A 14315-nucleotide genomic window follows, 5' to 3' on the forward strand; every position below is an offset into this window, starting at 1 on the left:
CGAGGCTTGGAGTGCGGAGCAAGCCTTTGGCTCGGTGCTGGGCTTGTGCCCTGGGAACTGGCGGCTACAGCTCTCAGTTCCCACCCCCAGAGCCACTGCAGGTTTTTCCCTGGCCCTGCCTGGTTCAGGCAGCCGGGGCACCCAGGAGGCGCGCTCGCCGCAGCAGAGGTGAGCTGTGCGGGGAAACTTCACCCTGGGGAGCGGGGCGGGTTTCCTTTGGGAGGGACCCGGGCTTCTCTTGCACCCTTCCCCGGGCCAGCCAGTGACCGTGGCCTCTCTTCCTCTTGTAGCGGGACACCCGCCGCTGCAGCGTCGGAGAGGAGGAGCCGTCCGTCCCCAGCAGCTCTCCCCAGCCCGGCCCAGCGTGTGCTGAGCATGGCCGCGGCCTTGGAGGACCGCTGCCCGATATGCCTCGACGCCTATGACAACACGGCCTGTATCGTGCCCTGCCTCCACCGCTTCTGTTTCAACTGCATTCGGCGGTGGACAGCGAGCAAGCCCGAGTGCCCCCTCTGCAAGAGGAGGGTGACTTCCATCCGGCACTCGCTGCGCGGGGATGAATTTGAAGAGTGGTCACCTGCGGCATCGTCAGGCAGCGCCCAAGCCGAGGGACCTTCCGGCCTGCCAGCACCAACAGCACCCAGGGCGCACCCACCACGGAATCGGAGCCCGGAGTGGGTGGGCGGCCTTTACCCCACAGCCTGGGCGGAACTTTTCTGGAGGCACCCACATCTCCTCCAGCGCCTGCGGCCCTGGCTGTGCCAGGAGCTGGGGCGCATCTTTGGGGAAGACTGTTCCCAGGCTCTCATGCTGGAGCACATGATCCTGGGCATGCTGCCTGTCATAGGGCTGAACGAAGAGGAGCTGGTCGAGGAGCTGCAGGCCGACCTCCAACACCGCACGAGAGCGTTCGTGCACGGACTCATTGAGTTCACCGTGCAACGGTGCGGGAGGGAAGCCCTCTACCTCCTGCTCCGGGTGGACTCCCGTGCTGGCAGCGGGTCGGAGGACAGCTCTGGGGTCGTGCTCTACTCCGCTGGCTTCAGGAGGTGGCGGGAGCGCAGCCCTGTGGGCCGCACAGGCTGGGCTGCCTACCAGGAGAGGCGGCAGGGCAACCTGGTGGCCAGAACCAGCTCCACTGGCTTTCAGGAGAGAGGCGAGGGCTGCCGTGTGACCAGCACCAGCTGGGTTGGCTTCCAAGAGAGACGGGAGCGTAGCCCCGTGGCCAGCACCAGCTGGGCAGCCTTCGAGGGGGGACGGGAGCTCAGCCCCATGGCCAGCACCAGCCGTGGTGCCTCCCAAGGGGGACGGGAGCTCAGCCCCGTGGCCAGCACCAGCCGTGCTGGTGCCTCCCAAGGGGAACGGGAGACCAGCCCCGAGGCCAGCACCAGCCACGCTGCCTCCCCAGGGGAGTCTCCCGCGCCCGGACCGGCCCTCTCCAGCAGCGCTGCCGCAGAGGACGCAGACCAGCTCCCGGGCACCTCCAGCGCTGCTCTTCAGGGGGGTCCCAGCTGCCCCCCCTCCATCCCCACTCCCATCCCAGGGGAGCAAGAAGAGGACGCGGAGCTGGAGGAGGCTGCGGCAGGCGCCTCTGCCCCCAGCCAGGGCCGGAGCTGCTCATGTCAGGGGCCCCGGCGCCCTCTGAAGAGGAAGGCTAGCAGCTCCGAGGACTCTGCCACACCTGCCAAGAAGCCACCCCGCGAGTGATGCTGGAAGGCGGCCGCGGCAGCTGGCAAAAGGAGGGCTGGGACAGCAGCAGGGCCGCACAACGAGCCCCATGGGGACCAGACGGCTCTGCTCAACACCGGAAAACCTACCTCTCCCAGAAAATAAAGACCTGAAAAGAACGGAAAGAGTCTAAGTGTTATTACTAATGCGGCTTGCGTCATTATCCACACCCATGCTGCTCTCTCCCCCTTTTCCTGGTGCTCAGAGCACCTTTTCCTCCCAGCTCCGCTGGGCCCTAAGGCCTATGGAGTCCGGCTGGTGGGAGAGGGTCTCCGGCAATGGACGTGATTGATGACAACTTTTTGACGCAGGCGGTGGAGGAGCCCACGAGGAGCGGGGTGCTGCTGGGCCTTGTACTGACAAACAAAGAAGGATTGGTTGTGGATATGAAGGTTGGGGGCAGCCTTGGCTGCAGTGACCATGAGACGGTGGAGTTCAGGATCCTGTGTGGAAGGAGCAGGGCAATAAGAGGGATTACAACCCCGGACTTTGGGAGAGCTAACTTTGGCCTCTTCAAAGGCCTGCTTGGGAGAATCCTATGGGTTAGGGCTCTAGGAGGTAAGGGAGGTAAGAGAGCTGGTCAATGTCTCAAGTCTGGAGAAAGGAAGACTTTCCCTCGGTTGAGGAGGATTGGGTCAGAGAGCATCTAGGCAAACTCAACATCCCCAAATCCATGGGCCCTGATGGGATGCACCCACGGGCGCTCGGGGAGCTGGCAGATGTTATTGCTAGGCCGCTCTCAGTCGTCTCTGAAAGGGCATGGAAACAGGAGAGGTGCCTGGGGACTGGAGGAAAGCCAGTGTCACTCCAGTCTTCAAAAAGGGCAAGAAGGACGACCCAGGAAACTGCAGGCCAGTCAGCCTCACCAAACTGCAATCAAAGCCCAGCAAAGTTCAGGAGCCACCACGCAGCGGTTTGAGCTTTTGCGGCGTGTACGCGTCTGAGCCGCAGTGCTGCAAAAGCTGCCGGAGTGGGACAAGAGAGCCGAGGAGCACAGGGGCAGTGGGGCCGATGTCCGGGCCTCTGCAGACCCCCAGCCGAGCGGGACAGCAACCGGGCGTGGCAGCCTGAAGTTTGCTTTGGAAGAGGTCCAGCACAGCAGAGTATAGCAAGGACGGGGAGCTGCTGCCACAAGGATGAGCTCGGAGGCGAGGCCAGAGCCGGGCGAGCCGCGCTGCAGGTTCTGGAGCCGGTGCCGCTTACCCAGGCACGTGTTCCCCCAAGGCACACGATGAGCCTTCACCCGATCAAAGGCAGGCCCGAACCCGCCGAGGGGCTTTTACCACGATCTGACTTTTATTTGGGGCTTCCTCCCCACCTATTTGGTCTCCTAAAGTGCACCTCTCCTCCGCTGTTGTGCACCTTGATGCGCTCCTTGCCCCTGCCTGAGGAGCTTTTGGGCAAGAAACTGGAGGGATCTTTTGCTCAGATCCTACGCAGGCAGTATAGAAAGTGTTCCGTCTCTCAGTCGGTGCAGAAAGGTTTCCGTCTCTCAAGAGTGGCAGAGGGAGAAAATGGTGATTCAGCTCTTGCTTTATCCGCGGGCAGAGACTGCGTCCTCTCTGGCTCTGGGCAAAGCGTAACTTCAGGCTGCTCGGGAAAGGAGCAGAGACTAACCATGATGTGGTGGGTTGGCCCTGGCTGGGGGCCAGGTGCCCACCAGAGCCGCTCTGTCACTCCCCTCATGCACCAGACAGGGGAGAAAAAGTGTAACAAAAAGCTTATGGGTCGAGATAAGGACAGGGAGAGATCACTCCCCAATTATCCTCACGAGCAAAACAGACTAAACTGAGAGAGGAAATTCATCTAATTTATCACTAAGCAAAACAGAGTAGAGGAATGAGAAATAAAACCAAATCTGAAAACACCTCCCCCCACCCCTCCCATCTTCCCAGGCTCAACCTCACTCCCGGCTTCAACCTCCGCCCCCCCTCAGCGGCACAGGGGGACGGGGAATGGGGGTTGCGGTCAGTGCAGCGCACGTTGTTTCTGCCTCTTCTTCATCCTCGGGGGGAGGACTCCTCTCATCCTTCCCCTGCTCCAGCATGGAGTCCCTCTCACGGGAGACAGTCCTTCACCAACTTCTCCAACGTGAGTCTCTCCCACGGGGTGCAGACCTTCAGGAGCAGACTGCTCCAGCGTGGGTCCCCCACGGGGTCACAAGTCCTGCCAGCACCTCTGTAGCCCCCCCGCTACCAAAACCTTGCCACGCAAAACCAACACATCTCCAGAAAGGACAAGCGTTTGTGGTTGTTTGGAGGGGGGCGGAGGAGAGGTGAACACCGAGGCTGCAGAGCAGGAGGTCCCGCGCCCTGCGATGCTCATGCCAGCTGGGTCTTCAGCAAGTCGCCTGCCTTACCTCCCTGTGCGAAGGCAGACTGCGACACCTCTTGGGGCAAAGCAACGACCGGCACAACGCACAAATCAACCGCCCCAATCTGCTCGCGTTCCGTGATGCCGCTCCAGCTTCGTTAACCTCAGACTGTTTCCTTGTAATCTCCCACGGCAATAAAAAAAAGCATTACAACCTTTTAAAACACAGTCATAGTCAAAAGCCGTGTCGCTACAGGGATACACCCTGGGTGTTCTCACCGCGGCGTGAGGAAACTGGATTGTCTGCTCTGGCTCCCGAAGAACATTTGCCTCCACCACACGCCCTCCAAGAGGCTGTGCCGTCACGGGACAAGGCGGAAGGTTCTCACACAGACCAATCGTGAGGGACTTTTTAAAATCAAAACAACCAAAAAAAATAAATCACTTATATTGATTTTATTTTAGAAACATCCAAAAATAGGGTGGCTTTTTTTTTTTTTTTAACAAAAGCTCTTGTTCACAATACTAATATGAATCGTCATGTAACAGTGCTCAAGAACATTTTGAAAATACACACTCACCCTTGAAAAAGGAGTTTCAAAGCAGTGAAGTTCTGATTGCTGTACCACGGTTTAGATGCAGCACTGTTACAGACAGATACCTGTTGCTGGTGTTTCTTTCCCTCCTGACAACTAATTCTTTAGGACCCTCAAAGAGAAACCATGCAAGCTAGAAGTTACTTACCTAGTTTAAGCTGGTTTTTTGTTACTAGGAAGATAATAAAGTGTTCCAGAAACGGTGTTTTGCTGATATTTCACAGTGCAAAAAAAAAGAAAGCTGATGGAGCAACCATGAGAAATTCCGCAGCCATTCCTGGAGGTAGTTAGGGCAATGTTAAGATTTTGGTTTCTTCACTTATTTTGAACTTAAAAGACATCAGGAAACACTGCTTATACTTTTTGGAGTTTTTGATCTTAAAGCTGTTCACCTTTAAAAACTGAAAGACCTTGACTTTGGACCAAAATGTGCGTCTCTCTGCGGAGAGCAGAAAGGTGAGTTCGATACCAAGAGGCTACGGGGGTTGGTTAAACGTGGCACTAAAATGCAGCGGGGCTCGCTACGTGATTTGTGCTAAACCAAGTTGTGCTTCGCTTGGAGAGTGATAAAGTAAGATTGCAACCAGGTGAGGAGTCTGACGTAAAATTAGGCTGTGCAGATACACCAGCACCCTTTCAAGAAAGGCCCTGCTCAGAACAAAGCTTCCTGTCACTGCACTGCTGCCTGTTGTACCAGTCAGTCTGGATTTCTGTCTAAAAAAGAATTTCTCTGTACTCGGGATCACTATGAGCACGTTGCACTGTCAGCACTTGAGTGTCTTCTCAAAGTACACGCTCGTTCACAGGTCACACAGCCAGCTATGCACACAGGTAAGCCTCTGCTCCTGGGCTCTTCTGAGACATTCGGGGAAACGTCTGATCACACACCACGTTTGTCTACACGCAGCAGCCCAGACAAGTTTGGTTTCTGATGGAAGAAGGACAACGGGCTTAATGGATCAGCAGAACAAACGCAAACCAGCCTTGAAGGGGCTCAAATCTAAGGTACAAACAAGCAGCCTTTGTGAGGAAGGCTGGCCTACTTTGAACTAGTACATTAAGGGAAAACTAAATAAACGTGTCTGTGCTTGACCACACTCCTCAAAGCAAACGCCTTCCTCAGTGCTGAAAATAGAACACCAGTAATTCCATCAGTATCAGCCCTAAAAGACTCACAAGCTTGACAATAAAACTGGAAAAGCCCAACAGAAATTGGAGCACAAGCTCAAGTGTTGCTCTCAGTACAGTTTTCCCGCCCCTCTCCCTTGGGACTGGTCAATGCAAACTTTCAGCTGTTCTTTCCAATGGAGATCCAGTACTTGGCGTCTCCGAAGGGGTCACCAGGCTCATCTCCCACTTCCAGACATGGAGGATATTGTCATAGAAAGAACAAGTTGCTACAATGCTTATTTCTTTCGGGCTGTCTAGAGACCTGGCTGAATCGCCGCTTCTGTCCAGGCCCGTTCCGTTGGGTCTCTTAACTCCTGAGCCAGAGCCGCTGGCTGACCCGGGATCTCCCCCTGGCTCTGGACCCCCAGCCAGATCTAAACTTCCCTTTAAATCAGGGCCCCTACCCAGGTCAGGATCCCCTGACAGCTTGGAACCCTCCTCTGCTTTGAGCAGCATGGCAGGGCCTTCGCTCTCCTCATCCAGTATGACATCAAAAGTAGCTGTAGGAGACTCATAAATTATCTTCAGGTTTTGGACCTGCAAACTCAGTCTCTCATCTTCCTCTGGTCTTCCCACAGGCTCCTCCGAAGACCGGCACGCAGCGGCAGAGTCCTGTGTTGCAGTCAAGGAATCCCTCGGACACAACCTTGACCAGTCAGCCCCGTAGGCCAAGGAATTGTGCAAGACATAGGACGACAGGATGATACATTCCTCCATGTTTTCCGCTTTAAAAAAAAAAAATAATTTCATAAGTATGAAATGGGCAGAAATCAAGTGAAATGGTTGCAGACTGCTCAGAAGCCGTTCTAGCGCTGGCTGTGTCCCACAGGAAGAGTTCTCTGGTTATTGCCTCACATCAGAGTTAGTGTTCTAGGAGGAACGAGGCACTGCCTCTCGCGACAATTTTTCAGCCACCTCTCACTAGCCTTGATTTTCCCTGGTTCAGTAAGCAGACAGGAGAAGAGGGTTTAATGTGCACAAGGTTTAAGAGCCTCGCTACTCAAAATACCCAAAAAAGCTCAAGAAAGACAAGACAGATCACAGAGCGATCCCTGCTGCGCTGGGGATACATACAGGGTATCTGTATAAATACAGCTGGTAAGATTGCCAGACCAGGCTCCAGTTATTAACAAATTGCAGATGTTCTTCCCATGAGCTTCCAGAGTCTGATGCTTACTCTGATATTAAAGGGACATCAAGTTCCTCCCTTCCTTGTACAGGAGAAATGTTAATCCTCATTTTGCAAGCTGTAGATGTGCCCAAGGCCTGGAGAAACCTGTGAGGGCACCCATTTTATGCAAGATTGTATTTGTAATGTAAATGCAAACAGCTTTTAATCATGGAAATACCTTCTGATTCACATGGAGAGCTTATTCATGTTATTCTAGATTAACCAGACTGCTCAGCACTTCCTTCCTGAGGCAATACCCCATTCACCAGACACTCTGCTGACAGTAAAGCACCACGTGACATTCGGAAGAACCTCTTTGAACCGTCAAGATGAATGCAAAGGGGAATGGTCATGTCAACAAGTAATGCCTTCACACCAAAACAAACAGGCTTTCTTCCCAGGAAAAGAAGTTATGAGAGATTTAAACATGATTAATGACAGTGCCTTTGCACAATCAAGCAGGCCAATGGTGAGGATAGGACTGGGAAAGCTGGAGGAGTAAAAGTCCACAGCTATTCACAGAATCATAGAATGGTTTGGGTTGGAAGGGACCTTAAAGATCATCTAGTTCCAACCCCCCTGCTGCGGGCAGGGACACCCTCCACTAGACCACGTTGCCCAAAGCCTCATCCGACCTGGCCTTAAACACTTCCAGGGATGGGGCATCCACAACCTCTCTGGGCAACCTGTGCCAGGGCCTCACCACTCTAGATGTTAGAAAGAAATTCTTTACTGTTAATCTAAATCGACCCTCCTTCAGCTTAAACCCATTCCCCCTTGTCCTGTCACTACACTCCCTGATAAACAGTCCCTCACCATCTTTCCTGTAGGCCCCTTTAGATACTGGTCAGCCACAATTAGATCTGCCCGGAGCCGCCTTTTCTCCATCTTTTCTATTGACATCTAGCTCTTTATAGAAGCTCAGTGCTGGAGTTCCCCCATTAACCTGGAGGTAGGAAAGGAGAACAGCAGAGCAGCGCGAGAGCATCCCTGCTCCACTGTACACTCACCCATGCTGCCGCGGCAGTCGAGGATTTTGAATCCACTCTGCATGCAGGCTGCTAACAGCACAAAATCGCAGGTTGGGTGCCACTTCAACCTCCAAACTCCACCTTCAACATGGGTGTCTGCCAGCGGCTGCTTCATGTTCCTGGTGTCCCACAACAGCACGTGCTCGTCATAGCTGAAGACACAGCACAAATAAATACGCAGACAAGCAGCAAAGCTGATTCAGCGCAACAAGTACAGAAGAAAATTAGAAAAGATCGCATGAATTTCTGAAGACACCACAGCTTGAGCAGCAGTAGCATGTTCAAAACAACAGAGGAGGCTGGTCACACTAGTGAAGAGCAGCTAAAAGGGATTTACCTGCCGGTAGCCAGAAGATTCTCCCGGTGGGGGCTGCACTGAATGCTACACACACCCATTGAATGCCTGCAAAAGAGCAACATACAGCAGAGGGAAGAGACAGCAATGTACAATTTGGGAAGGGATTCTTCCCTGAATGTCAAGGATTTTGGGTCCACATTACTGCACCAAGGTGTCTCAGGAAAGGAGAGTAAGATGAACTCAAATTTCAGTCCAGTGAAATACACAGGCGGAGTTCCATCTACAGTCCAACAGCCTTTCCAAGGCAAACCTTCTACTAGCACAGTCTCTCAGCACAAATATTTTCTAGTAATAGTTGTACCATAAACTGCTCTTCAGAGCCCGTAAGAATTTCAGCACAACTACTCCATTCCCAGGAGACTTTACTCCCAACATTAATATTTCCATAGCAATAATCCCCAGTGTATTTTAAGGTTACATCTAAAATTTCACTGGAGAGTTGTGTATATTGTTTTAATCTTATTCTAAAAGACATGTTATGCCACCAGAAAAAAGAGATTACTTCAAATGAGTGAACAGTGGAGAATAAAATATTGTCTAAGAAATGTTCCATAATAAGATAACCAAATTTAACAAACCCCAAAATTCCCAAAATAAAAATGTAAATCAGGATCGTTCTTTCAGAAAGAAGCTACCACCATCTTCATGTGTGGAAGTGTGTGGTTGGTTTATTATATTGAAGGACACAGAGAAGAAAGTTTCAACCTGAAGTTGTCCTGATGAAAAAGACCAGATGTCTCCCTTTCCCAAGGGAGGGAGACACAGGACTCCACTGTCACTGTCCATCTCTGGGGCTTGGGAAGGGACACGGGAGCACCACATGTTCACACCCGACAGCTTTAGGGTCCAGCTGCAGCCACGGCTTGCTTACCTCTTGCTGGTGAAGACAGGAGTCTCTGGACTGCGCCGGGTGTCCCAGCCCTTCAGCAGGGTGTCATCTCCTCCTGCACGGAGACAAAACGTTGTTGCCCTGAACACCAAACACCATCCAAATGGCCAGTGCAGGGCACTGAGACCAAGGAGTTAATACAGAGCTGATGCTTTTCAGCCCTAGGATCTCATAGCATTTAGCGGCCAGACCAAACATCATTTGAGGCTCACAGTACTCATCGCCACAAGACACATGCATTATCAATACCCTCACTTCACTAAGGAAAAAAAAAAAGGTAAGATGACTGGACTCTAGAAGTTCTCTGCTCTCTTTTGCACACCACAAGGAATAATCCCAAGCACAACTACAGGCTGGGTGGAGAATGGATTGAGAGCAGCCCTGAGGAGAAGGACCTGGGGGTGTTGGTGGATGAAAAGCTCAACATGAGCAGGCAATGTGCGCTCGCAGCCCAGAAAGCCACCCGTGTCCTGGGCTGTGTGTCCAGCAGCGTGAGCAGCAGGTCAAGGGAGGGGATTCTGCCCCTCTGCTCCGCTCTGGTGAGACCCCCCTGCAGTGCTGAGTCCAGCTCGGGAGTCCCCATGACAAGAAGAACATGGAGCTGTTGGAGCGAGTCCAGAGGAGGCCACGGAGATGATCCGAGGGCTGGAGCACCTCTGCTATGGAGACAGGCTGAGAGAGTTGGGGTTGTTCAGCCTGGAGAAGAGAAGGCTGTGGGGAGACCTTAGAGCCCCTTCCAGTCCCTGAAGGGGCTCCAGGAAAGCTGGAGAGGGACTGGTGACAAGGGCAGGGAGTGACAGGCCAAGGGGAATGGCCTGAAGCTGCAGGAGGGGAGATGGAGATGAGATCTGAGACAGAAATCCTTCCCTGTGAGGGTGCTGAGGCCCTGGCACAGGTTGCCCAGAGAAGCTGTGGCTGCCCCTGGCTCCCTAGCAGTGGTCAAGGCCAGGTTGGATGGGGCTTTGGGCAACCTGGGCTAGTGGAGGGTGTCCCTGCCCATGGCAGGGGGGTGGGACTAGATGAGCTTTAAGGTCTCTTCCAACCCAACCCATTCTATTCTATTCTATCATCTTTTTTTGCCAACAGCCAGCCAAAGTACAGTTTAAAAGGCATGGCTTCTCCTAATTAACTCCAACCACTTCTCACAATCAAGAAGCCTTTTACTCCTAGCAGAGGACCCAGCTCTTACACAAGGTGCTATGTGAGCAGCGTACCCAACCCTGGAAAGTAAAATCCCAAGGAACACACATCCCTAAACAAGGTGCCCCCTCCCCAACACCCCCACATGAGATTCCCAGTCCTTACAGACCTGAATACACAATATCGGTGTCCCAGTAATTAAAAGCAGCAATCCAGGCCTCAAATTTGTGAGCTTCCCACTGATTCAGGACATGCACAGAAGGAGCAGATTCATCTATGGAGAAAAGGTTCAGCTTCCCCTCCGAATCACTGCTGATCACTCTCAAAGGACATCCACTGCAGTGGAATACAGAGAAAACATTAGAAATTACTGAAACCTGTGTCCTAAGAAGCTGTTAGAGCAACAAATAGCAGCTAAAGTATAGACAGATAATGTAACATACTACTATATATGTTTGATTCAACTAAACATTGATAGAAACCGGTAGTACAGTGGAAGGAATGCATGCATTTATACAGTTCTTTTTAGCTTAAGCCCATCCCATCTTAAAATCATCTACATCAATGATCGCCATTGCCTTATCTCCCAGAGGGAGCAAACCACTGATGTGAGGGAAAGAAAACCAGCCTTGGGTCTTTCTTTCTTTCTTTCTCCTAGACGCATAACTTGACTTCTCTCGTGCTTGATATTACATCAATAAACAATTTCCATGTGAAGAGGGACCTTTATTCCTCCCAGTCAGACTGACAAGGACCTCTCAGAGGCTCTTCCCTGTTCTGGAGCATGAAGAAATGTTTTATTTCCCTGCTATCCCGGGCATCTGGGTGATCCTGACCTTTCCTGCTCTCTTCCTGTGGCACGGTACAGTTGCAGTTTCTGGACACGAGGTTCTTGGACCACTGGCAAAAGTTTTGCAGCTCACAGTGCACAGATTCTGACATTCCCTGACATGAAGCGGGTACTCTCTGTTTGGCTACCTGCAACTGTAGGGACTGATTTGGTGACTCAGGGCTTCTTTCCAGTTCTATAGCATATGCTAGTTACTAACCGTACTGAATCTCCAAATTTCCACACAAGAGATACAGGGTCACCCCCTTCCCACAGAGATGTGAAGGTTGTACGTTCAGCTTTCTAGAACGGGTTATTTGTCTCTCAAATGACAACAGTGACCACGCTCTTAAAGGGACTTTTCATCATGGCAATGATCATTTATCTTGAAGGGCAGAGACGAGAGGAGAAGGAATATAAGGAAGAAGAAAGTAGAACTGAGAATTCTACTTATCATTCTAAACAGCATGCATAGAAACAGCTTTAATTAGCAAAAGCCACTAAACACTTGCCCTACAGCATTAAGCACATGACTGCCTGATCCCCTCAGTTTCCAGCCTCACAACTAAAGCACCACTCTGTTTTGCGCTTAACTTACAGAAAATGTATACCTATCTCTTTCAAGGTACAGCTAATTCATGTATTTCATGTAGTCATGCCACTTCTGAAATCAAATGTGTGAGCATTTGAGAGAAGGAGGAGCCGCTTCCAAACCAGTTCTCTCCCATTTCTCACTAGCCCATGTTTCAAGTTCCTACACATGCTATTATTAGCAGTTCTTAAGTAGAACTTCACACACGATGATTGCCAATACTGGCCTTTCTCTCCCATCCTCACCATTGCTCTCGCCCTGTGGACCAGTCTAAAGACAAGGCCAGGCGCTGCGCCCCAAGATCGACCCTGAAGCATGGCTCCAACATGCAGCTGTTCTTCTACTGGAAAGAAGAGGAATGGGTTAGGACTGGGAAGACAGCAGGTATATAACACCACTTGTACTGCTTACTCCTGCAGTAGGTGTTTTCCAGCATATTACACACTACAGAAGAGATGAACTGTCCCACAGCAACATACAATTGCTTGATACTAGCTGAAGGGCAAACATGCACACCCAGGATCCCCACCCTCCTGCTTCCCATCTCCCACCAACCTGCCCTTAAACTTTGCTTCCTCTCAGTGAGTGACAAAGTGCAGGAGAAGTTGAATTCCCTTATAGATTGGCTTCCGCTTTCTTCACCTTGTGGGAATGGCTCTCTTGATTACTCCCTTCTCTCACCAATCAAAAGGCACCCCTCTCCAAAATTCTTCCCTGCTTTTAACAACTTTGCAGCTTCTGCTGTGTTCACCAGTTAGTCCACACTTACTCTCAAGTAAGAGTTTCCAGGGTTTGCTTCGGCTCCCCTCCTGCCCCTCACCTCCCACACTCTGCAGGTGGGGACAGCCCAGCCAGTCTCTCTGGGGCCATGAACAACTTTGTGGAATTTAAGAGAAACATTACCAGAAGACAAAAGAAGTGTTTAAAAAGCTAAGCACACTGCGGAAGCCATGGAAACCATACAGCTTTCCTGCAAGTCTCGACACACTGCTAATAAATATAGAGATGTAACAAATACAGGTTAAAACCCAGCAGGCGTTACAGCCACCTACCTCGCTTCCAGTCAGGTGGCAAAACTCCACGGCGCCTGTTGAGTTTGCAATGCCAACCATGGATGTTCTGCAACGGAACATGGCACCTAAAAGATCAACAGCGAAACAAGTCTTGAATGTCCATCTTTCTTGTATTTTAGGAGGAGAGCAAAGTCGTAACTTTTATTCCAGAATGCACAAGGTACTTGACCAAAAAAATCTCATTAAGAAAATCTAAGGTCCCTTGAGTTCCCACAAACCTGCACGGAGGGGATTAGATATAAGAGAAATCTACTGTATAGTATTGTATAAACAAAAGAGGTCCACAGTCACTGACCAGCTGTTCATACATAAGCAGAAAAGCATAACAGAAATGAACGCAGCCTTTTCTCACTGGAGCAAACCAGAGAATACTTCCCTCCAAGAAGCCAGGAACAGTTTAGTCAGTAACTATTACTACTGCCGCCACGCCAACAGCCAAAACAGGACCCCAGAGGGGCAGATCATGCTGCTGTGAGCTCCAAGCCTCGACGAGCCAGCATTACCATTTGATGTCCAGGATGGCAGCAGTGTCAATCCTCTGGATTTCGGTCAGCGGGATGTAAGGCTGCTCCTCATTGTAGTGATACAGGTAGAGTCGCCCAGTCCGGTCACAGGCTCCATTGCTTCCCCTGGAGTCAGTCTGCATCAAAAATCAGAGAGTAGGGTTAGGAGTAATTCTCCTGCAGACCTCTCTCCCCGCAAGATCTTCCCAGGACCGGCTGGCCAGAGCAGGGCAGAGGACTCCTACTTGTCAAGTCCTTCCCTTGAGGGATTAAAGCCACCACAGCTCCCTCAGAGCCAGTCACGCTCCACCGCGGGCCCGCTCAGCCCACAGGCCGCCGCCCCCCGCCTCAAGCCAAGGCAGGTGGGATAAGGCAGGGCCCCGCAGCGCGGGGGCTGACAGGCCCAGGGCCGGGAGCAGGGCTGAGGCGGCCGGGGGGCCACCGAGGCGCCGCTGAGGCGATCGGTGGAGGCTGAGGCGGCCCGGGAGGGGCGGGAAACCACCCCCGGTCCCGGCTGAGGTAGCTGAGGCGGCCCGGGCGACCCCAGGCCCGGCTGAGGTGGCCCGCGAAGGGCGGGAAAACACTCGCCGAGCCCGGCCGCGGGGGCTGAAGCGGCCGGTGTGGGTGGGTCGCGAGCCCCGGTGCGGTGCCGGGCGGGGGGGGAGCTCACCGCGGCGGGCGGGCGGAGGTGGTAGGTGCCGCAGGCCAGGATGCTGTGCCAGCCCTCCACCGGGCACCACTCCACCGCGTCGGCGCTGAACTCCGTGTCCACCACCTGCAGCGTCCGCGTCCTGCACGGCGCCGCCATCTCAGGGCGGGCTCATGTTGCGCTGGGCGGCTCCGGGGACTCCGCGCCGCCGCGCAGCGGAACCCCCACCCGTCTGCTTCCCGGTCAGGGGCGGTGCGGGGCGGGCCCGGCTCA

The 14315-nt window shown here is 52.7% G+C and overlaps 1 protein-coding gene across 1 annotated transcript; it reads right to left on the minus strand.

Moving 5' to 3' along the window:
* Positions 1-4482: 4482 nt before the first annotated feature.
* Positions 4483-14293, minus strand: DPH7 (diphthamide biosynthesis 7). The gene is given in 10 exon segments (XM_075772059.1): positions 4483-6532; positions 7989-8161; positions 8347-8412; positions 9239-9311; positions 10566-10732; positions 12063-12157; positions 12870-12933; positions 12935-12955; positions 13394-13530; positions 14064-14293. Coding segments are annotated over 10 exon segments (1554 nt in total). The 5' UTR covers positions 14202-14293; the 3' UTR covers positions 4483-5912.
* Positions 14294-14315: the final 22 nt, after the last annotated feature.

The sequence above is a fragment of the Balearica regulorum genome, chromosome 20 (assembly GCF_011004875.1).
Source record: "Balearica regulorum gibbericeps isolate bBalReg1 chromosome 20, bBalReg1.pri, whole genome shotgun sequence".
NCBI classification, from domain to species: domain Eukaryota; kingdom Metazoa; phylum Chordata; class Aves; order Gruiformes; family Gruidae; genus Balearica; species Balearica regulorum.